Here is a 25739-nt window from a genome sequence, read left to right on the forward strand (position 1 = left end):
ATGTTCACACCTTCATACCCATTTATGAGCAATTTGGCACAGCCAGTCTGTCTACATTTATGTTTTAGAACAGTGGGAGTAAAAGAGAGAGAGAGAGAGAGAGAGAGAGAGAGAGAGAGAGAGAGAGAGAGAGAGAACCAATAGAAAATGGTTTTAAAGGATGAAAGAGAATATGCAAAATACTGCATAAATAGTAACCAGAACAGTCAGTACACTGGCCTTTCTTTCTCTCTTATTCACCCAATTCAGCCTAATTCAAACTTGAATCAGATGAATTAGGACCATTAAAATGTAATGATTTTACACCATAACCAGGATCAAGAAACATTTGTGTTTAACTTTATTGTAAGGTCATTATATAATTCATTATACAGGGTGGTGCAAAAAGTATCTGTAATAAATGCATGTTTTAATATGTATTCATTGATTATTTAAGGAAAGACGATGTCCTTCTTGCTGTACACACTCTTCTCAAACGTCTGCATCGCACTTACTAACATTTCTTCGGCACAGTTGCAATTTCTTTGCGAATGGCAACTTTTAGCTCGTCTACTGTGCAATGTATTCGAACGTAGACTTTCGATTCGAGGTTTTCCCAAAGAAAAAAATTGCTCACAGACAAAGCTGGTGAGCGTGGGGGCCAAGGGACATCGTGAGAAATGTTGGACAGTAACAATTGCTATTTCAAAGAAACTGCTCAACGCCAAAAACGCAATGCTCCACGTTCTACAACGCCATGGCTATGTAAAACTATGTAAGGGGGGGGGTGAGGAAACATTAATTATACAATGATATACCAGGACATTTGTATCATACATAATATGTACCCCAAATATATAGACATTGTAACGGACTACTAACAGAAATGTACTGTAGGAATTAAAATAAAAAAACTTTCTTTTCGGCTTCTCCCGTTAGGGGTCGCCACAGCGCATCCCCCGCACGTTTGATTTGGCACATGTTTTACGCTGGATGCCCTTCCTAACGCAACCCTCCCCAATTTATCCGGGCTTGGGACCGGCACTAAGAGTGGCTGGGGATGGTTCCCTGACCGGGAATCGAACGCAGCTTAACCACTAGACCACCAGGGGACCTACTGTAGGAATTAAAATAAATTTTAAAGTTTATTATTAAATACAGGGTAAATTATATTGTTTTTGAATATTTATTTTAATTCCTACAGTATTTATTTTATTTTACTGTAGGAATTAAAATAAATATTTAAAAACAATATAATTTACCCTGTATTTAATAATAAACTTTAAAACCGTTTTCAAAAACTTTATTATTGTTATTATAAACGAGAAGAAATAATGAAAAATTTATCAAAATATTTCACTGCACCTACAATACTTGTAAAGTGTATAGTGAAAATACACAAAAGTATTGGGACACCTGACTTTTCCAAACCATATGTGCTTCATCTCCAAATAGTTGGAGCCACATAATTATATAGGATGTCTTTGGATGCAGTAGAAATATTTTTTCCATTCACTTAATCCTGGAGACCCAAATCTGTTCCAGGATGACAATATCCTTGTGCACAATGTGACCTTAATAAAGATATTGTTTACAGGGTCTGGAATGGAAGATCTTGAGTGGCCTGCTAAAGAGCTCAGACCTCAACCCGGTTGAACATTTTTTCGAATGTGATACACTGACTGCACCCTAGGCCTCTTTACACTACATCATTTCCTGACGAAATCTAATGGAACATTTTCCCAGTATGGTGGAAATAACGACACATAGGGGTGAAATGTTTTTCAATTTTATCAACGTTACATCATCATATCCCCCAGCTCTAACTTTAATGTCTAAAAAAAGTTTGCTGTTAGTGGCTAAAAGTTCAGTACTGTAGGAACAGAAGAGTAAATTTTTTTCTGCACCCTGCTGAGACAAGCAGTAGTAGCTGGCTGTGATAAGGCTGACTCAGAGCTTTTGACTGGTGCACCCTGCTACGGCCTGGACAGCTAAGAGACTCATGGTGATGGGTCAGCAGCCACTCTAGGAGCATATGACCACATATAAGTGAAGACGATGAGTAACGAGCTAGCCACACAGTCCTGCTTAGTATTCCAGGCCTTTTTATATCTAATTCACAGACTACTGTGGTGCTATGAGCCAATATGGCCTGAAATAATTTAGAGAGACATGTGCAGGTACTTTTTGTTTCTATGCAACAAACTAGGTAATTTAATAGTATAAAGATTTACTTTGATCAAACAAATATATAAATGTACAGAAGTTACACTTTATTTTCATTAAAAATCCTCCCTTAGCATGATTAAAAGCATTACACACTCTTTGCATGCAAACAGTTTCAAACTTTCAGCTGAAATACTTTGCTGTGCCTCTTGTAAAAATTGTCAGTGATGTTCTTTACTAGTTGGATATTTCTTTCAGATCTTGTGGTACAGTTCATCCTAGATCAGTCCTATAGTATTTATGTCTAGTGTCTGGACAGGCAATTCCATGATAGATAACACTCCAGCCAACTGTTTCATCTCTAAATACTTCTTACAGAGCTTGATGGTGAAGTGTGCTTAGGGTTATTGTCCTGTTGTATGGTGATGTTTTCAGTGTACAGCATTTCCAATTATCTGCAGTCCAGACGCAATTGGCACGTCATTGAAATATAGAATGGAAGCCATGTTGGTTTACTTTTTCTTTCACCAAGTTCTCAACATTCGCTGCTCCAAAACAACCCCAAATCATTAGGGTTTTCAACTCCATGTTTGACTGTGGTTGTGAAGCAGTTTACTAACAACATCTCTCCTGTGCTTTATTTTAAATAGGTTCTTCTGTTAGACCAAAAAATGTCTGCACAGGACTTTCTTCCAGCTATTCACTGTCCAATTCTTATGCATGTTTGCATTTTACCTAGATTGTTGCATACAAATGAAAGGAACATTCATGTGTCTCAAAACCCATAAAAGGCTAGACATTTCCAAACTTTTGACAGGCACTGTAATTAGTCATAGACATTGAGAATTATAAACATTCTTCCTCTGAAGGTTTTTTCTTATGACAGGTATCTGCAAGAGTGAAAGGGAAAGTTTATAGGACTGTGGTGAGACCTGTGATGATGTATGATTTCGAGACAGTGGCATTGAGTAAAAGACTGGAGGTGGAGCTGGAGGTAGCAGAGTTGAAGATATTGAGGTTTTCGTTCGGAGTGGACAGATGGACAGAATAAAAAATTAGTTTATTAGAGGCACAGCGCATGTAGGACGTTTTGGAGACAAGGTGAAGGAGGCATGATTGAGATTGTTTGGACATGTGCAGAGGAGGGACATGGGGTATATCGGTAGGAGAATGCTGAGGATGGAGCCCCAAGGAAGGAGGAAAAGAGAAAGAAAAAAAAAAGGAGGTTTATAGATGTGGTGAGGGAAAACATGCTGGTGGTTGGGGTGAAAGAGGCAGATGTACAGAACAGGTGGGTATGGAGACGGATTGATCCGCTGTGGCGAACCTTAATGGGAGAAGCCGGAGGAAGAAGAAGTCAAAATGTACTTAAAGTGGATATAAAAGCCTATACACCCTTATGATTTTTCTGGTTTTCAAAATATTGTTATTTAATGTGATCTTTCAATAAACAAAAATCCAGAGGGAAAAATAAATATTTAATAATAAAAATAACCTACACACCCTGGTTGCACAAGTTTGCACACCCTCGCATTTTGGGGTCTATATCTGTCCTCAGAGTTCAGTTACTTTCAAAATTAGGCCTGTAGGTAAATGGCATACATCTGTCATCAATTAAAGTTGCAAAGATCAGGATGACCCTCCACAGTTGATGATAGGACAAGAAGAAAACTTAGCAGAGAGGCTATCAAAAGGCCAACAGCAACATGTAGAAACGACAAGAATTTCTGACATGTACTGTTCGCTCCTTGCATGTGAATACCATCTCGTATATTCTACAAAAATCTGGGCTGTGCGTTAGGGAGGTAAGGTGAATGTTTCTCATAAAAAATAATGTCTAAATTATGCCAAAAGAATCATTCAGCCACTTCCTAATTGTTATTTTTGGCGTAACGAAATTGCATCAATTTATAGCATCATTCAAGGAACACCATACACACAGTGAAACATGGTTGTGGTAGTATTATGCCCTGGGGCTGCTTCTCTTCAGCTGGCCAGGGGCACTTGTCAAGATAGATGGGAAAACGAGTAGCTCCAAATACCAAGACATTTTGGCACAAAACCTTCTGCCATCGGACAAGAAGCTGATAATGAAATGGAAATTTCACATTTCCACATGACAGTATCCCTAAAGCACACATCAAATTCAACAAGGACACGGCTTCAGAAAAGTGTCATCATAATCATAGACCTGAAATGGCCCAGTCACCACAATCCAATTAAAAAGCTATGGAATGACTTGAAAAGAGTCGTACACAGGAGATCCCCTTATATAGATCCCCTTAAAACTTTTTTGCAAAGAAGAGTGGGACAAAATTCCAAACCCTAAATGTCTGAAGTTAAAAGAGACTTATTCTCAAAGAAAAAAGGCGTTTCCACGAAGTATTAGTTCGGAGAGGTGTTCAGACTTATGCAATTAAGCTTTGGTTGTTTTTTGTATATAAAATATTCCCAATAATTAAATATATGTCTTGCTCTGGATTTCTCTTTGTTGGAATGTTGCAGTAAAGATGTAACAAGACAGACATTTATATTGTTATTTCTGTCTTTATATTTTTCAATTTTATAAGGGTATGAAGACTTTTTATATCCACCGGAGGTACTTATTACATATGCATTAATGCATTAGGTGTGCATTATTATTATATAATGAATGAAATTAGTGCAAACCAATGTAAATATCTATTGGAAGATTACTATTAGTCAACTAGTCAGTTGACTAACAAAAACAGTTACAGAATCTAAACTCAGAATGCCAGTTTTTAAATTTGTTCTTAAAAACAACCCCACAACAACTGCAATTCAACACACGTAACCAAATATCCATGTTTTTGCTTGCCTTGTTCTTTTACTGATTTTGAGCACATATACCCTGCTGAAAGATTTATTTTCTTAACACAGAAAACATTATCTTGGGCAGGACACAGGACTGATGAACCCTTCTGGATTTCTATATCATTAAACAGATTCTTAAAAATAGAGCATAAACATACATTACCCAACCAGTGTGAATGCATGTGGACGTAAGCACATATGTATGTTTGTTTACTTCTTATGGTGTTTATGTGAACATTTGCCATTCATTATTCCTGCTTGTCTGAATGTTTATTTGCATGTATGTTTTTATGTGTATGTTTGTATGTGTGTTTAAATGTTTATTTGTTTGTATGTATGTGTTTCATATGTCTGCTAAATACTATTAAAAAAATCATACATGTATGTATTCTATAGCAGTCAATAAATACAGCTCAAATTGAAATGAGCTCAGGACTTTTGGCCATCCAACTATTTTATTAATAGATTAATGTACTGCAGTCTATGTGTGTGCCTGTATTATGGCGGCAGTGTGCCTGCAGCGTTAACTCTGTATTTACTGGACATGTCCAGCAGACCTCTGTCTTTTACATGCCTGTGCAAGAATTGCCAGGTTTAATTAGTCTTATTAGGCTCACCTACAATCTGGGGATCTGCGAATATGCCCCATGAAAGCAAAGTAGTTTGTCAACAAAAGTTTCTCTAGACCTACAATAAAGCATTTACACTTCAAGGATTCTTTAGAAAAAGTTAAGTTGCAGTATTGCAACACCAGCAGTCTGACTATTCTCTATATTAAGGATTCTGGTTTTTTTTTGTTCCTCTTCGTTAAAATGGAAATAGATAATGTTTCATACTTTTTTGGGGCTGAAGAATAATTTTCTAACAAATAATATTTTTTAAATGACTGATTACTACAAGAAGCATTATTCATTTTGTATACATTTGGTAAATCTTTTTTTAAGTCAAGGACTTTGCAAAAAAAAAAAAAAATTCCACAAATTTTCCAAAATGTTATGCTTGATGTTCATTCTTTGTCTATTATAGAAAAAAAAACATTTTCATATTCTTAACACCTGATATGGCATGCCTTTTTTTTTATGCCAAAAGCAATCTGAGATGAATATGACGCAGTAGCCCAGCAGAAGCCAGTGCGAGGGGTGTCTCTCATTTCTCTATTACATCTCCATGGTAGCCATCTCTTATTTTATCATTGCCAGGGCAACGCTTACACCCACTCTCGACAGCCTTTTATTTATTTCGTGCAGGTACGCAGGTCAAACGGAGAGAGAGAGTGATAGAAAGTGCTGCTTAGTTTATGACTGTGTGGGAGGCTGTGAAAAGAAGCATTGTGTGCACTTGAGTGTGTTTCTGTGCATGGGCCACAGCCTTTCTCAGAGCAGACTACACTGCACAGGAAATAATCATATGCAATTCAACATGTATGGCAAGCCATAATTTAGAATTGGTGTGTGTGTTTCTCTGTGTGTGTTTGTGTGTGTGTGTGTGTGTGTGTGTGTGTGTGTGTGTGTGTGTGTGTGTGTGTGTGTATGTGTTAGTTATTGGTTGTTAATGAATGATTGTAAAATTTTTATGTATTTTTTAAAAGACTGCAATAACTAGTTGTCTGAAAGAGTTATTGAGTGTTGGTCGCACATGTGCAACATCTTTTTGTATCATGTGAGAACCACAACAGTTATTTACAGAGAACAGTATTGATTAGTTCATACCCCAAGTCTTCGTATACAAGCCTATAACATCCACATAGGCTCTATACAGGAAACTATATTGATTCATTTACCTCTGAAGTCTGTTCTCCAGTCTGAGTCTTTCATTTGTCATGTGACAGATTTGCAGAATATATTTTAAATCAGATCCAGAATTTAGTCTATAATTCCCCACTATTACAGCCCACCTACCCACCAGGTAGTTAGATTTTATTTTTACTTTTACAGTTACATGACACATTTCTGGACTCTTGGATTTTGCTGCTTCAAAAATGTATCTGTATTATAAAGAAAATCACATTGATTAAAGCAAGATGCTGGTTACAGTGACAAATAAAGAAATACTCAGAACTAGGGTTCCAAAACTGGAACATTTTCATGGGAATTCATGGGAATAAAGTGGGAATGTACAAAATTTCAGGTTAGCCTATAACAGAGAACCTAAATGTAGTTAAAAAAAATAATGTTGCAGGATAAAATTTTATAAACAATGTGTGTACAATATGTAATATACATTGTATGTACAACTGTACACAAGTTATTTACAGTGTTTATACAGTGATCTAACGGTGTAGTGTAGAGTTCAGTAGGGTGATGATGAATGGAAAAACGCTGTCCCTAAACCTGCTGGTTCTGGTGCGTATGTTTCTGTGTCTCCTTCTTGATGGAAGGAGTTTAAACAGTTTGTAACTAAGATGTGAAGTCCTTAATGATGTTGTGAGCGCTGCACAGACAGATAGATTCGTTGGGCGGTTTTGATGACCCTTTGCAGGGCTTATCATTCATACACAGTGGAGCCTCCATACCATACAGTGATAGAGTTGGTCCGGATGATATTTCGATGATGCAGCAGTAAAAACTCGTCAGCTTATGCAAAATGTTTTAATTTATTTTTGTATGTGGTAGAGTTCATATGAATTTCCAATTAACTCCCATAAACTTCTGCTCCCAAACTCCTATAAATTCCTGTTACTTGGTATATTTCCCAAATTACCTGGATGAATTCCCATAAAAAGTTTTCCAAAGGTTTCTAGAAATTTACCGGGATTTTCCTCCTCTTTGCAGCCATAGTCAGAACACATTTAGCAGCGGAATTGACTCATGGTCGTTTCCTGTACAACGCCTATAAGGCTGTTACTTAACAAAAAAACAATGATTTGACATAGAAGTTTCAGGATCTGAAAATATCCTTTTAGTTTTCTGTACAGAGCTTATGCAACTGGCATGTGAGAAAAGAATGAAAGATTTGTTCTTGATTGCATTATAAAATTACCCAAATGATCCTATTACTAGTTTGTCTGTGTGTGTATGTGTGACAAGGTGTCAAAGTTACACCTTGATGGACAGTGGCAGCTGTAGGAGCACCATGAGCAGAGCCAAGGCCTGCACTGTTTGTGCATTCATGTATTCACTGTTGCCATTAGTTTTGCTGGATGTGGCCAAATCAATCCTGGCTCCCGTTGTTCGTGCATCTCACGCTTCGTGTGCTGGAGGCAGCAAGCGTTTCTGAAACAGTTCGTCAGACGGCCTTTGTATGTTGATGGCTTTGTAAATGCGGAGACTACTGGCTCAAGTAATTGGATGAGATGTCTGGAATATGATGATTGATTTTAGAAGATGAGGCTGGAATATGAATAGAATGCTAGTCTGATGGTTGCCATAAGAAAATTGGGTCTTTTGTTAATGTACTTTTTAGGCAATTTTACCATGCATCATCCAAAACTGTTGAGGGTCACACCCCTGTAGAGGAATGTTATTGCTCTATATCCACATGCAATCCTCATGCAAAGAGCATGATTCAATCTTAAAATTTTAATGCAAAGTTGACATATCATGCTCCATGCATACTCAAACAAAATGCGTTTTCCAGAACTGAATCCGAATTCAAAATTGAATCCTGCATGCACTTTGTCTTTTTCTCTTTCTGTGTTAATGTGTTCACTGTTATAGAAAATTATTGTATAACCATTATCTTGTATTTGATTAAATATGTCAACATTTTGTGCAGGTCTTTGCCCATTCTTGTATATATATATATATATATATATATATATATATATATATATATATATATATATATATATATATATATATAATAAAATAAATCTCTATATAAATATTTTATGTGACATAAAATGTACAAAGCTGGAACACCAGTGACTTTCTTGGTTGTTAAATTCTTATATTTATCTTTATGCCTGTTATGAACAAGTGATGTGAGACTGTAGATGTGTGTGTGTGTGTGTGTGTGGATGTTTGAGTATAATTACAGTATGTAAAAACCACTTTGAAGTTCCAATAATTTTGGAACCAACCATGCACGCATAATACAAAATGCACTATTTGCTGGTAATGTCCTCTGTCCTCTGAGTGACGAGGATGGACAGGATTAGAAATTAGATTATTAGAGGAATAGCATATTGTAGGGCATATTGGAGACATGGTGAGGGAGGCGTGATTGAGAAGGTTTGAACATGTGCAGAGGATGGACATGGGGTATATCGGTAGGAGAATGCTGAGGATGGAACTGCCAGGAAGGAGGAAAAGAGGAAGGCCAAGGAGGAGGTTCATGGATGTGGTAAAGGGAAGTATCTTGTCCTCTGTCCTCTCACTTCCTTTAAACATGCATCTGCATTTTAGCAATATTAAAAAGCCAACAACAGACTATCCACAGTTTGTGATAGAGACCAAAATGCATCATTTATTGTCCCATAAAAAATGAAGATCTGTGATGTCATTGCGAGCACTGAGAATAACATATTGAGCTTATTTTTAATGCTGGTGTGGTGTGGCAGCACATACTGTAAGGATGTGGTTGTGGATAAGTCTGCAGTATCATTATAGTGCTCACTGGATCCAGCCATTAAGCTGTCGTTCATAGTGTAGCGTTTCCCAAGTTTCACGCTTCGCTTAATTGGAACAAAGAGACTTTTCTTTTTACATTTCTTTTGCAAAGAGCTCCCTTCTCTTAATTCAGAACTATTAGCTACAGTACTTTGTAAATTGGCCTGTCAATGTAGTCATGGTAACCCACCAGTGTCATTGAAAAAGGATTCCTCTAGTGTAATGCAGTAATAAGCCTAGTAATTAAATGGATTTCTAGAAGAAATTTTACCTTACAGGTAATAAAAAGTTAGCAAATCACCCCCCCCCCTCTCTCTCGCTCTCTCTCTCTCTCTCTCTCTCTCTCTCTCTCTCTCTGTCTCTTTTCTTTTCATTTGTTCTTGTTCTCATTCTCCCTCTTTCTCTATATTCCTCTGCATCTTCTTCCCTATCTGTCTGTCTGTTCAAAATTACTACACACAAGAGTTTAGATTATTCTTAAAGAGCAGCTCGAAATATTTTAATTAGATTTTCTTCTTTGTGCTTTGACTGCTTTGATATTTTTTCATAATTTAGATTATAAGGAACAAAAGTTTAGAACTTTACTAAAATGTATAAGAGGAAACATACCCATCTTTCCTCTTATATACCCATGTTTCCTCTTATACATTTTCGTAAAGGAAACTTTTGTTCCTTATAACCTAAATTAGAAGTAGCTTGTAGTCCTGGGAACTTATTGTGGTGTCTGTTTCAGATATGCACAGAACATACACTACTCTAGATTGTGGACACGGCTTTGACACCCAAATGTGCTTTGTAAACTAGAGATTTTATTCTCTTTTTGCTCTTATAATATTTTCCATTTTTCTGGGAAGACTTTCCTCAAGATTTATGCTCATTCAGCCACAAAAGCATTAATGAGGTCAGGCACTGGTGCCAGGTGGGAGGCCTGGGGTGCAATCAGTGTTCCGTGGTGTGGAGGTCAGGGCTCTGTGCCGAGACACATTCTTTGCAGAAAATGATCCCATAATTCATAGCAGGTCCGGCTTTTCCGAGCACAAGAGTGCACTTTTCCTTTGATGAATACATTTTATGATATTTCATTATGGGCAGGACATTAAATGGGCAGATGTTGAAGTGCTCTCTAAACCTGTCTGATGAACAAAATAGTGCTTCATAACATTATGAAAGTGGAAGACACGTGTGAGGAGTTCTTTGATGCTCCAGTTTGGCATTTAGAGCTGTGCTTTAATTCACATGGGATCTTTCTCCTTTTCAAATTCCATTTTTCTTTGTCTTCTTCCCACAGCATATTGGATCATTCACATGAATGGAGCTGCACTTGAATACCTATGCACTGCCTGATCAGAGAGCACTCAGACTATAACAGGCGCCGAAGAGGCATTTTAAGAGCATTAAGTGGACAAGTGGACATCGGCAAGAAGACTGAAAGATCTGACGGGGAGGGAGGACGTTAAAGTCAATGGGCAGCTACAGCAAAGGCATTGTGCCTTAGGTGACAAAAATCAGTATATGAATATCACATAGATTTGCTTTTCGGCAAAACTCACCATTAAGGATTATCTAAGGAAATACACAACCTCCAGGTTTAATGCTATGTAGCTTCCATAATACAATGTGGCCAGCTGGGGTCAGAGATTGCCCTGACTTTTTTGTTATTCAGTCTCTCAACAATTGCCCCCATGCTCCTTGCAGATGATTTCTTTATAAGGCTGTTTAAAGTTTCTGCAAAGCTCTCACAAATCTCCTTTGCACCATTAGGGATTTGTGGGTTTGATTGCTCTTGTTGTCTCTTTCTTTTTTTTTGTTGTCTACAGTGGTCTCAGTAATTGGTTTTTATTTTTAAGCTGTCCATGTGTCCCAGAAAAACCATAGCACCCTAACATCTGGCAGACAGCCTCAGTGTGAACCTATTGAAGACAGGGTGCAGTTGACTGCATGCTGTACCATTCGCAAAACACCCAGTCATGCGTGGTTACTGCCAACACACTGCAGTGACCTGTGTATAGTTGCCACTCAGGTGACTGTCAGAATTTGGCTGGCAGGAAAGGATGACCATGAACCTCGAGACTGCATGTATGCATATAATACAATTATTCACTATTGAAGACAGAGAAGAAGTAGAGTGAGGGATGGAAAAGTCCAGGATAAATCTACAGTCTAATTATATAGGAAAAGCCCACAGAATTTATTTAAAGACTTCTGGATTTCATTATAACACAGTGTCTCTCTAGTGAATGAATATCAGGCTTACCCTATACAAACCACACACTCGTACAACTGTACACAGAGCAGGCGTGGGTGACAGCCTTCGTTTATCTAAAGCTGAAATGTCAAATCCACAGAGGCCTGTTTCATCAGACTGTCGCTGCAGGGAGAATGAGACAATGCAGACACCCACTAAGTAGACTTTGGGACGATTTGAACAGGTATGTGTTTTGAGCCAAGCAATGAGAGGATGAGAGTGAGGCAGATCTGAGCTGAGTGGGTTAAAGTGAGAGAGCAAGCAGGATACGTGTGTGACCCACAGACAGGCAGAGAGAGAGAGAGCTCTGTTTCTGTCTGTCAAGCTGTTTGTGTGTGTGTGTGTGTGTGAGTCAGCTGGCGCGCTGACAAGCACCGAGGGCAGGCTGGGCACTGTGGCAGGAGCCGGTGCATGGCTGTGGGGGGGTCGCCCAGCGTGTGCTCCTCAGCAACGAGAGAGCCGCTGGGGATCAAACTTTGGCTGGGCTCGGACACAGAGGCCCTGGGGGCCAAGCGGGGGGCCAGCCGAAAGGTGCTCTCGGACAGCATCAGGGAGCATGCGCTGCTCTTTACGCCTGTGGGTGCTGCTGGCATCGTTGGCCCTCCTCTTCCTCACCTCCCTACTATTTTCACTCTCGCTGAGAGGAGGCCCTGGCCTGTCCTACCTGGAGTCTCCTGGGTGGGAAGAGTCAAGGCAGGTGAAGCTGGTGCCCAACTACGCCAACTCCCACAAGCCGGCTTTCACCGAGGGCAGTCAGCAGAAGACATGTGCCTGTAACCACTGTGTGGGTGATCCGGGCGTCTCGGATTGGTTTGATGAGAATTATGAGCCAGATATTTCACCCGTATGGACACGGGACAACATCCAGCTGCCTCCAGATGTCTACTACTGGTGGGTGGTGAGTAAGAATTTATTGTTCTATCTATGTGCATCAGACTGACACAACTGTATGGGTAATGCATCATCAGACATTTTTCTCTCTGATGAAGATTACTATATGCTGATTATACACATGATAATTGTATATTATAATTAAAAACTATTATTTATCTGACCATATAATCTTTTTCAAGCACTTAAAATTTTTATTATTTTTTTAATATAAATGTTTATTTACTGACTTGTAAAGTTGAAAATAAATAGGTGTTCCTTAATTTTTTCACATACACTGATTGAGATAATACTGAACATACTGGAGTATTTTTTACATACTTTTGAACTGATTGTAGATTGTATGCACATGTTTTATTAATACATGAAGTCCCAATGTTTCCTCTTACCTTAAAGAAGTAAAGGAATGAACTCTGAAATTGTGTTTATGCACTACATTTAGAAGACCTAGAGCCAAAGGGCCATTTTATTAGAGAGAATATGAGCAATGTCTCGCCAGCTGAAAAAATCAGTAATGAGGCTCCAGAATGAATTGGTGCCTGGAGAGACATGCAGCTGATTCAACATGGAGGTTTTAACAGGGAAGAAAGTGTGGTTCAGCTTACAAAGCGAGTGGACTGGGTTTGAAGAGGAGGGACAGTGGATCACGTAGGCCCCAAACATTATGTTTGTGCCTATTTGTGAAGCTGTGTAGGGGATGTGAGAGGATTATGGAATTGTTTTTGGTGCCAGTCAGGAATAGAGGTATTAATCCGGATAGGTGTGGGTGGACTGGAGGTAGGGAGAGAGGGATGACCAGTTGTAATTAAAGATAACCGTTTTTGAAGGAATTCACTGAATTTCTAATGATTATCCCTTCTAAAAAATGGTTCTATGTAAACCTTAAACACAAATTTTCTTGCCTGTCTTTGCTGACATTTTCTGGGCTTAGAATAAAATCTTTGGCTGTCATTGTAGTCAGAGAAACATCTGGTGAGAATTGCTGGGCCTAGTGGAAAGCCAGCGGGCTCCATCTCGGCCAGAAACTGGCACAGGAAGAGCTATAGGGAGCGAGAACACAAGGTGGATGGGAGAACTCTGTTTCAGAGAAAGAGAGATGGTTGGAATACAGTCTTAATGCTGAAGTTTTTGTCAAGGACATACTTTCAGGTGTTTGTTTCCCTGTTGCCCAGAGCAGGCTTTTATATAGCAGGTACTGGTTCCTTAATTGTTTGTATTCATGTTTACACAGGAAAATGCATTAAATTGTGAAAAATTACTTAAAATTACTTTTCTACTTTAATTTCTCCCTATTTCTCTCTTTGGCAGATGTTGCAGCCTCAGTTTAAGCCCCACAGTATCCAACAGGTGCTACTAAGGCTCTTTCAGGTGATTCCCGGGCACTCACCGTATGGCTCGTGGGACCCCGCCCGATGCTTGCGCTGTGCTGTGGTGGGCAACTCGGGCAATCTGCGTGGGGTAGGCTATGGGTCCGTGATTGACGGCCACACTTACATCATGAGGTGAGGGAAAACAAAGCAAGAAAATGGGACCAGGAAAATAGGAGTTTTGAGAAAAGAAAAGAACTATAGACTAGTTTGAATGACTGGTTATCTAATCTTTGTAAACCAATATATTCAGTCTTGTGCAGTAAGTGCTTCAGTCTGGTTTAGGTTTGTGGTGTGTCTGGAGCCAATACTGAGAACAATAGGTACAGTACAGACCAAAAGTTTGGACACACCTTCTCATTCAAAGAGTTTTCTTTATTTTCATGACTATAAAAATCGTAGATTCACACTGAAGGCATCAAAACTATGAATTAACACATGTGGAATTATATATGGAATTATATACATATCAAAAAAGTGTGAAACAACTGAAAAATGTCATATTCTAGGTTCTTCAAAGTAGCCACCTTTTGCTTTGATTACTGCTTTGCACACTCTTGGCATTCTCTTGATGAGCTTCAAGAGGTAGTCACCTGAAATGGTCTTCCAACAGTCTTGAAGGAGTTCCCCGAGAGATGCTTGGCACTTGTTGGCCCTTTTGCCTTCACTCTGCGGTCCAGCTCAGCCCTAAACCATCTCGATTGGGTTCAGGTCCGGTGACTGTGGAGGCCAGGTTATCTGGCGCAGCACCCCATCACTCTCCTTCTTGGTCAAATAGCCCTTGATGCCTTCAGTGTGACTCTACAATTTTCATAGTCATGAAAATTAAGAAAACTTTGAATGAGAAGGTGTGTCCAAACTTTTGGTCTGTACTGTATGAGCTAATGACACTCCCTAAATAGTACAATGCAATAAGCACTTACACTGAGGGGCAATTCAGGGTAGATATTTGCATGATTTTGGGTGGTAGGACATAATCCACTCAGGCACAGAGAGAACACTGGGTTCTAAATACATGCTTTTGCTACTCTGTTATTTAATTTCTAGATTGGGCAATATGAGTGTTTACAGTAGACGAAATCATTATTTGATTATTTGCTAATTTTTGAGTTTACCCCTTCAACCTCTTCCATTCAAACCTCTCCACCACCATGGGCAAGGCCAAAAAGCTGTCAAAGGACATAAGGGACATGTTTGTAAACCTGCACAAGGCTGGAATGGGCTACAAGACCATCAGCAAGAAGCTGGGTGAGAAAGAGACCACTGTTGGCACAATCCCCACTGTCAAACATGTTTCCTTGCTAAGGATACAGAAAGACTTCATCACATGAACAGGGCCATGCACTGTAGAATAATGGATGAGAACCTCTTAGCCTCAGCCAGAACACTGAAGATGGGTCATGGATGGGTCTTCCAGCATTACAGTGACCCAAAACATACGGCCAAGGCAACAATCTGATGGTCTTGTAGCCCATTGTGCAGGTCTACATTCTTGTCCCTGACGTCTTTCAATGGCTCTTTGGTCTTGCCCAGTGTTGGAGAGGTTTAAATGGAAGAGGGTGATTCTGTGACTGGTGTCTTATATACAGCTCATGAGTTAATATTAATCTTAAAGTTACAGGACTAATTTGCGTGTGTGGGAGTCAGAATTCTTGCTGGTTGGTAGGAGATCAAATACTTATTTTACTCGATCAAATGCAAATTAATTTATAACCTTTCTTTAATGTTTTTTTTTCTTTTTCTGTTAAAATAAACCTACCATAAAAATTCTAGACTGTTCATTTCTTTGTAAGGGATCAAATAATTATTTCCCCCACTCTATTTGTTCGGTCATTTGTCTTTTATATACTTTTAAAAGACTGTATGGCAAGAAAGCAGTACAGTAAAATCAAGAGGCGTTTAACCTTTTTTCTTCAATACCATTTAAAAGTACTTTGGCACATTGTATAATACCGGATTAAACCTTGCTTACATAAAGCTTAGCAGTAATTGTAAAATCGCTACAGTCTGACCAAATTGCACACTCACCAATGGAAGTCCTATTTGGAGAGGATTAAATTCGCATTGGGACCTAAAGTCCAACATTTGCAGGTGCTCCACTGTGATTTCTGTCTCGATCAGCCATGTTAGTTTTTTCTCCCTCCTCCCCTGAGATAATTACAGACCAAAATGTCTACCATTCTTCAACCAACTCTGTGGTGGTCTGATAATTTTAGAACCATCCACATAGAGCTCTGTGATTTTGCAGCTTCTTGCGTTTAGTTTGCTTCAGTGCTTTCGGTTGCCTGGTGCACATAACCATAATCAACAAAAACCAAGTGCTTGATTAGGCAGGATGATTAAGAGGCTATTACAAAGGCAGCTAGAAATATAAAATAACTTTATATTTATAATATACAATACAATGTTAATTAATTCATATGCTTCAGTATTTATCTTCAGTTTTATCCTGGTCAGGGTCACAGACAATCTGGAGCCTAAACCAGGAATACTGGGTAGGAGGCTTGAATACATTTGGCAATTTATCAGATGCCAAAGGGTACCAGACAAACAGTGGCAGGAAATCAAAGAACAGCAAAGGAAAACAACATTGCCACATGTACAGCAACCCCACACACATCTGAGCACAGGAAACTGGAGCTGTGAGCATGTAAGGTGAAGTAATCCTGTGCAAATATGGCAAAAGGAGTTAATGAAAAGCAGCCAATCGCAATGCATGGATTTTCATTCTATACATCCACATGCACTGGCAAATGGTTACCACTTCTAAATACGCATCTTTAGAATGCAGCAGGGTTTAACCAATTCCGATAGTGCTAACAAACCAGTTTGACACCAGCTAAAAGCATAAAATTGCCCAAAAGCCTATCACACTCAAAAGTGTGAGTGTGACAGTTGAGTGAAAGCAGAGAACCGTTTTTACAACAGCAAAGAAGAAATGAGAAAGTCACATACAGAAAGCGTGATGAAGGACTGGTTTCAGAGCTCAAAGTTGAATCAATGGGCATTACCAAAATAATACCTCATTTTATATATATATTCATGTACCACTCTTTTGTACTATTTTCTTTTTGTAAAATAAGATAAGACAGTCCAGCTCATCTATGCTATAGTCAATAGGATTAGTTTTTCACAATGATGCTTGTAAGTAAATGCTTAAACTTCTGGTTACAACTACCGCATCTGCAGTAGAAAGCTATAAATGAACATGGAACTTTATTAGTATAGTTTATGTTTCCATATTTTTGGCAGACATGGTGTTATATCCACTTTAATGGATCAGAAATCGTTAGATACCAATCTATTTTATAATATATAATTATATTATAATTATAATATTATAGTTTAAACCTTTTTTACCTTCTAACAAGCTTCCAGTAAAGACAGTATACAGAGTATACAGTAAAAAAAAAAAAAACTACAACAACTATATTATAAAGACTCTTTTAAAGCAGTAATTGTTTTGAGGGAAACATACTCTCTTAATGCATAAGCAAAAAAAAAAAAAAAAAGTTAAAATCCTACCATGGCAATGTTATACAAAAGGGCGATGTCTGATGGGGAAAAAAACCCCAGAGATATCTATCTGAAAGGTACTAAAATTATCAGCCTACTGTTGAGTCATCGAGAAACAGCAGGTAATTTGGAAAAGAATTTTCAAAGGAGAGGAAGAAGATACAGACACACATTATTTGATCCCCTGCTGAGTTTACCCCCTCAAAAAGAAATGAACAGTCTAGAATTTTTATCGTAGGTTTATTTTTACAGAAAGTGACGCAAAATAAAAAAAAATCCATTAAAACAAATTTTTAAAAAGGTTATAAATTAATGTGTATTTGATCGAGTGAAATAAGTATTTGATCACAACCAGCAAATATTCTGACTTCCACACACCCAAATTAGTCCTGTACCTTTAAGAAAGTACTTCTAATATTAAATCGTGAGCTGTAAAAACAACACCAGTCCATTCAAACCTCTCCACCACCATGGGCAAGACCTAAGAGCAGTTAAAGGATGTCAGGGACAAGAATGTATACATGCACAAGTGTAACATTCAGTATAGAGAGAAGATAATATTGGTACACTTGCCGAAGACTTACTTTAGAGTATCCTTCAGAGAAAACGCTGAGTTCTTAGCAGGCTAAGAATTTTTGAATTTCCTCTTCTACAGCTGTGTACTGTAATGATTCTAAATCATGCCACCTGGCATCATGCTGAAACAGATGGGTTCCCTTCTGAGTCTGGGTCCTCTCAACGTTTCTTCTTCAGGTCATTTCAGGGATATTGTTTTGCCATTATTGCTGGCTTGATCATTAGGGATTAAGAGCTACATGCAGATCTGAAAGCTGCTTTGAAGAAAAAGCTGGAAACTTTAGTAGTGGCAGGGGCATAGCCATCATTTCAAAAGTGGGGGGGACGAAATGTGTATTGTTACCTGTTTTTTTTCCCTTCACTAAAAAAGTGAGGGGGATGATTTAACTTTTTATAAAAAGTGCAGGGGACATGTCCCCCGCGTAATCTACGCCCCTGCTCTGTGGCATGTATACTTAATGCACTAATAGTACACTGCTATCTTTTTCAGTTAACTCATATATTTATGATATATAACTTAAAGTGATAATTCACAATCTCTTTCCAGTGTTGCTGTATGCTGTACATAAGATTAATTATGAACACCTTCTGCAGGACAAAATTCATTAAAAAAGGTCAATAAAAAACAGAGGCTTGATTCTGGTATGAAAGGGTTAATAGCTTACACATGTTCCTGGTACCACCTGGCTTAGCTGTAATTAATGGTACCTCAGGATACTATACAGCAAATAGGATCTTTTTCACTTTCCCAGGTAGAGCAGGGAAGATTTGAATAATAATAGCAAAGCCGCAGCACAAAATAAATTAATAAAAAAAACCTATGGGGGTATATATGGAAATCCCGAATACAAGTGTTGAGTGTAGGTATATGTCTGTTTGCCAAGCGTATAATGAGTGATATCATCAGGCAGCTGGTATCAAAGGTCAGTTTTTGTTTACAGCAGGTATGGATTTAAATACAAATGCCGTATGGCTGAGAGTTTGTGTGCCACCCTCTGGTCCACATTGGAACAGGAGCACAAGACCTACAGAATCGCTGCAGCTCTTCTCTCTGCACTGCAATTTTATTTGGATTTCCAGCTGCCTGTGAAATAAATCTGTAAGAAAGCAGCCTTAAAATACTGACTTGTATGTTTTGAGAGCGTCCAGACTAAACAATCAGGTTGTAGTAGTTTGCTTTTTGTGATCTTATTTTGTATGCTTTAATCAAGGTTTGTATGCTTCTTTAAAGAATCTTAAGCCTTTACTGGCTTATCTGCTGGCCTCTTGCTTTAAACTTTTTATAAAGAACATGTTGTATAATGTTTTTTTTCTGTCACGGCTTAAGAAGGTAGAGGCTCTGCTTGATGAAAGCAAGAACTCTGCTTCTCGGAAAAAGGCTTTGACGCTGGGATAAAGAAGGAAAGCGTATAGATTATTTTCAGGGCATCAAATCCCAAGTCGATCAGAATCTAAAGCAGTGCACACAAAGCTCAATTCATTTCTGAATCCCTTCACACTTGGCACTTGTGCCGAAATGGAAAATTGAAATTCCAGTAAACAGCAAACACGTGTGCATTTTCAATCAGAGATAGAGGGGGAAAACGTATGGTGTAGGCGAGGTGGCTTACAATTCAGGCAGAACGAGAGAGAATGATATGAAAGAATACATAGAAATTTGACCTGAGAGACAACAGACAAGTGTAAGAGACACATAGACAGAAACAGAACATGGATAAATTGAACCGCTTCAGTCTTAGCTGTCAGCTGCTTTCTTTTTTTTTTGGTCACTTTTTCTATTTTTCTGCCTTATGTTTTTATTCATCTCTGCTTCTACAGTATTCTTTGTATCTCTCTTTGTCTAGGCTCATTGTTCAATCCTCCAATTTAATTGGATTTCCGCTTCTATTACTAGATTACAGTAAATCAAATATTAGCTTTTTTTATTTTCTCACTTTTTCATTCAAACTATTAAAGCATTTGAACTTATTTCAAGCCTTTCAAATTGTAGTCCAGATTTTACTCGCATTTAAAAATACTTGCCAATAGAATAATTAGACTACAAGCTTGAAATAAGAGAAAATGCCTAAAAAAAGTTTAAATGATCTTACATTTGGTGTGTTGTTCCTATAAGAAATACTGTGTAAAATGTACTATAGTTCAAGATATTTTCACTTGCTAAAGATGCCTTTTTTAAGGCATTATGAAGCTTCCAGTGTAGGCTTTGTAATATTTACAGTCCTCTCCTGGAGTACATCAGTGTTCTGGTTATGTCCATTCAGTCTTGTGATTGATTTTAAGGTGTGATGTTATTTCTGGGATCCACTTACTTTCCAAATGGTCCTCATTTTATATTATTTTTGTCACTTGTTTGCTGAAGCTCATGCCAGCACAAGCATCATGTTAAATGGTTATTTTGAAGTACAGTCTTGTAAGATGGAATATGTTTGAGGGCTAGAATTTCTTTGCGCCAGTAAAAATGTCTGGTTTCACAAGTGCGCGCCTGAGTAAGCACTGCTTTAGTTCTGTGTTTGTATGGACGTTTGGCAGAATAAACCTGGCACCTACCGTGGGCTATGAAGAGGACGTGGGCAGCCACACCACCCACCATTTCATGTACCCAGAAAGTGCCAAGAACCTGGCTGCCAACGTCAGCTTCGTTCTGGTGCCCTTCAAGACTCTGGACCTGCTGTGGATCACCAGCGCCCTCTCTACTGGCCAAATCCGCTTGTAAGACATGACAAACACATACACACACATTTCCCTGGCTACAGGCTTTGGATTATTCTCAGAAAGGGTTTATTCTCAGACACTTTTTTAATGCTGATCACATTAAAACTGCCTAATTTATAAATATTCCGACAGCATAGCGTAGATACTAAGCAACTGTAAAACACTATGTTTATAAGAGTCTGTGAGGTGAGGTCTCACACTATTTATATTTATGTACATACACATACTTAAACAGATACATTTCAAGTTAAAGCACATGATTGTCATTTCTCTTTTTAAATGTCATCTTTGTTTTTTCCCCCTCTTTTCTTTCTACTACAGTACCTATGCTCCGGTAAAGCAGTTCCTGCGTGTGGACAAGGACAAGGTAATTTAAACTCATTGCATCTCATTACACATGTTGCAATACTGCATCTGGGTCTCAGCACACTGCCAAAGTCTGAAAGGACATCCGATGATGCCCAGACCAATCACTCTATTATGTACAGTGACAAAGCATTTAATGACCTTTTATAAGGAACACACATACACTCGCTCATATATGCCGTTATCTAGTCATGTGGTAGCCTCACAAAGCATAATATCATGCAGATACAGGTCAAGGCTCACATAAACCAGGCAGCAATACTGTCCAGTTTAAGAGTACTATGTGTGTACACAAGACCCAACTTCCAGTTCTTGGCTGACAGGAATAAAACCTAATGTGGTCTTCTGCTCACCAGTTGTAAAGACCGTTTATTTGAGCTCTTGTCATTTTAGAGCAGTTCTCCTCAAACCATTCTCATCAACAAAGCATTTCCATCTGCACAATAGCAGGTTCTGAAATACTCAGACTAAAAGCAGACCATCTGGTACTAACAACCATCAAAATCACTGAGATCTCATTTTCTCTTTATTCTGATGCTTGATATAAACATTAACTGATATAAACATCTGCATTCGCATCTTTAATGCGCTTTTATGGATGTGCAGATGTGCAGGTGTTCCTGATAAAGTGGTTGGCAGGTATATTTTTTTATACACTATTCATGACTGGGCATGGAGAAACAGTGGTTTTAAGAGGCGTGGTGATTCAGGCATAAACGATTTAGTATTGATGCACAAAATCTAATTAGAATCTAATCATTTCTTTGATTGTGTACTGCTTTTGCACAGTGAAATTTATGTTGACAGCACAAAGGGAAATAGGTTAAGCATATCATTTTTTATAATGAATGATGTTTTAAAAGCAAGTGGTTGGGGAAAAAGTCTATAAATTTGATTTATCAAAGTTCATAAAAGAAATCCCATCATAATCACACAATGGCATCCTGAATCAATATCTAATCATGAGCGCCCTATGGAACCTTACCTTTACATAAAACATATTGCACTGTGCCATGCTCATGCACTCATTTGCATTTGCTAGACCAAGAGCTAGAACAGAACAGTACCTGGACTGGCTGTAGAAGCTGTGCATCCCATATCAGCAGTCACATACTGTATATTGTGGGGGTTTTTGTTAGTGACTTGAAGGAGCTGCGAGATTTTATGCTTTTTCTAACCTGCATCCACTACAATTGTCTGACTGTGAATTTTTCTTTCTTTGTGGCACAGGTTCAGATCTTCAATCCGGCATTTTTCAAGTACATCCATGACCGCTGGACAAGACACCATGGCCGCTACCCCTCCACAGGAATGCTGGTCCTCTTCTTTGCCCTGCATGTGTGTGACGAGGTAAAGATCTACATGCAAAAATGTCTCGAATAGGCTTTGGGTGGAAATATATTTTACCCTTACTGACGCCTGGTTGTACTATGGCTAGAATCTGATCTGTTAAATAAGTAACTATTAGTATGGAGTCATGGATCATGTCCTATATGAGGTCTCACTGATGCCATAATAAAATAATTTTGAGTAAACTTTTACACACAGAAATACATTTTACTATTAAAACTTACTATTAAAAAAATATCAGCTGAAATAGAGGTTAAATCTCATTCTGTGTTATCACCGTACATGAGTGTCACTGACATGTTGCATGACTCTACAGTCTGGGCTAGAAGGGAACCAATCGCATGTGTTTATTCTGCATGCATGGCTGGTTTTGTTTCAAAAACCACAATGAAACCTTATACCGTAGATGGAAGCTAGTCCATTTTGACAAGCTGCTCCTCCTATTGTATTCGGTTCTCATCAAATTCAAGCTCTTGCTTCTGAAACAAGGCATTTGGAGGCTGCATGATCTGACACGTTCTCTGTTTCGGTTCAGGTGAATGTATTCGGCTTCGGGGCAGATAGCCGGGGGAACTGGCACCACTACTGGGAGCAGAACCGCTACTCAGGAGAGTTCCGTAAGACAGGTGTCCATGACGCAGATTACGAGGCCCAGATCATTGAGCGCCTGGCCAAAGCTGGCAAGATCACCGTCTTTCCTGGGAAGTGACTCTCAAAAACAGGTCTCAAAGCAGGTGTGGAGAGAGGAGCGACTGATCAACCAACCACACAAGCCCAGTTCCTGCTCTCTTTCCTTTACACTCATAAACTAGTGGTGTCGGATCAAAAACTCAACCCACAGACAAAGACCTTTTTTTTGCTGGTTTCTTTACAGCCCTACAAAAACCTGGAAGAGGAACTGAATAAACAAGGGACAATTGGCATATCGGCTTTCTCCTTTTCCTGTACAGGCGTTTTTATAGTATTAAAGTTACCGCCAACATGTTATCTATCTGACCTTGACGGTTGTCACTCAGCCGACTGATTCCCTCCTCTTTCGTGTGCTCAGCCAATGATCAGCATAATATGAGTTTAACGACTTTCTGGTTTACGAGATAATCACTGGCTTGAGTAGATCCAGACTGTGTGTTATTCATGCCACCCTGCATGATCACTGCAAGTGCCAGTTTACATGCTCTTACAGGAAAAAAAAGGAGCATTTTTATGTTGTATTATATCTTTTATGGCCGGATTTGATCATGTTGACTCTGCATCACTGTGCTCTCACAGCCGTTCGAACAGTTGTTAGTCCCAGTCATGTGTTTTAATTATTTCAATGAGTAATTACCACAAACAGCTGATTGTACAATGAAACGCTCGGCACCTTCAGATTATTTGTTGAACAGAAACCACTTATTTACTTCAATGTACCAGTCGGTGTTTAGACGTATATTTGTAAAGCACATTTTAAGCAGTGTTACTGGGGGTTTTTGTATTGTCTGAAGAGGTAGAGATGAAAAGTCTTTTTTGCTAGAGCTGATATGTTTAGGGACAAAGATACTGACCTGCTATCTGCACATCAGAAACTAAAATGTATTTTCTATGACCACTAAGAAAGCTAAAGCTGGATGGTTTGAAGACCGGTAGCATCAGCATGTGCCACGCTACTTGAGGCTAAACTCCGTCTTCATGTCAAATCGTGTTCATTGGGATTAAACACGTTTCAGTGCAATTAGGTGTTTAGGAACATTATAGAATGTTGCTGCAAATAGTTCTTTCAATTTAATGCTATTTTTTTCTGTCAATCTTAATTTTTTTTTTTTCACCATTTGTCATGTTTAGAGCAGTGCTCTATGTAAACAAAAATAGTTTCAGGGTGCTCCATATTTCCTGCTTTGACTTCATATTCAGGTACAGTAAATCCACGTTTTTGAAATGTAGACCTAAACAGATGCTTGTGTGCCTTGTCCTTGCTGTGGAGACGTCCTCCTTGCAGTGAAACAAAACAAAAAGTGGAGTCACAAACCGAGCAAAGTCTTACTGTGCATTTTTAGCCCATCTGCTCTTCATCACTTACACGCAAACACCTGTGATGTCAGTTTACCCTCTTACTGTGCACTTTTTTATTTAATGCGTGCACACATTTTTGCGGTATTGTTTTTTTGTTTGTATTTCCAACAAACCTCCTACAATCGCTGAGCACTGTGCCTTCAGGACCAGGTCGAACTTTCACCTCTGCCATCTTTGATTCTCTTTCCATCTGCTTCTAATCATTAATAATTCCTCGTTCTTACACCATCTGAAAAGGAAACCATCGTCATAGCTAAAACCCTGAGTTTTGATGCCTGCGAGGCCACACAATTATGATTAGTAGATTTAAGGTTCGAGACAGCAGTGTTACTGTAGAGATGACAGTCTAATGATGCAGATGTTTACTTCCTTTCTCCAAGTAGAAATGCTTCTTTAAAATGATGTGTAATTCATCACCAAAGAACCCCATGAACAAACCGCCCCTCAAAAAAGGCAATTTTTATGTAAATAGGCTAAAAACCCATCCAATATCATCACATAAGACGATGTTTGCGAGAGCGGAGGGTTTTGTATAATACACTTTGTAGTCTTCATTCAGTCGCGTTTCTGGTGGTTTGACAGAAAAATTGCCCCAATCAATTATATTGCACTTTGAACTTTTTGGAGTTGAATCCCCCGTATATGATTTGTGTTTTTAAACAACACACTGTCTCGTTTTCTTCTCATCCATCACCTATAGATCTGTGCCTGACTCCTTCAGAGTCGTCTGTTCTTTTTACTGTTGGGGGTAAATGTTGAGATGCAGCTCTTTTGGAAGACTTGAGGTTTTGCATTACAGATTTTTGCGATTTTGCGGGCGAAAGCCTCCCTATCCTAACGTTTATACCAACCTAAAACCTTTTAGAAGAACCACTGACAAACACGCACTGTACATATCCTCCTGATATTTTACCGTGCTTCTTAATAGAACGCCACCTTGTTCATGGTGTAGTGAAAGTCGTTGGGTCAGTGCGCTCGGCCTTTCCTTTTCCACCCTCCTCATGTGTATGTGTAATTATGGACTGTTTTTATCTTATGCTATTGTAACAAATAAATGTGCATAAAACAGTTGGTGTACCTGTGTAATAATGCAGTACACTATCAGCAGGCTTGATTTAATGCGGACAAAAAGAAGCA

The 25739-nt window shown here is 38.7% G+C and overlaps 1 protein-coding gene across 1 annotated transcript in view; it reads left to right on the forward strand.

Annotated features, from left to right (window-relative positions):
- Positions 1-25670, forward strand: part of st3gal2 (ST3 beta-galactoside alpha-2,3-sialyltransferase 2) — a 31666-nt gene extending 5996 nt beyond the window's left edge. The window contains exons 3-8 of the mRNA XM_083551621.1: positions 10819-12673; positions 13975-14168; positions 20655-20834; positions 21159-21204; positions 22434-22553; positions 23089-25670. Of these exons, the coding sequence (XP_083407747.1) occupies positions 12332-12673; positions 13975-14168; positions 20655-20834; positions 21159-21204; positions 22434-22553; positions 23089-23262 (1056 nt within the window). The 5' untranslated portion in view covers positions 10819-12331 and the 3' untranslated portion in view covers positions 23263-25670. The remainder of the gene's footprint in view (positions 1-10818; positions 12674-13974; positions 14169-20654; positions 20835-21158; positions 21205-22433; positions 22554-23088) is intronic.
- The last annotated feature ends 69 nt before the right edge of the window (positions 25671-25739 follow it).

Source organism: Silurus aristotelis, assembly GCF_946808225.1.
Source record: "Silurus aristotelis genome assembly, chromosome: 10".
NCBI classification, from domain to species: Eukaryota; Metazoa; Chordata; class Actinopteri; order Siluriformes; family Siluridae; genus Silurus; species Silurus aristotelis.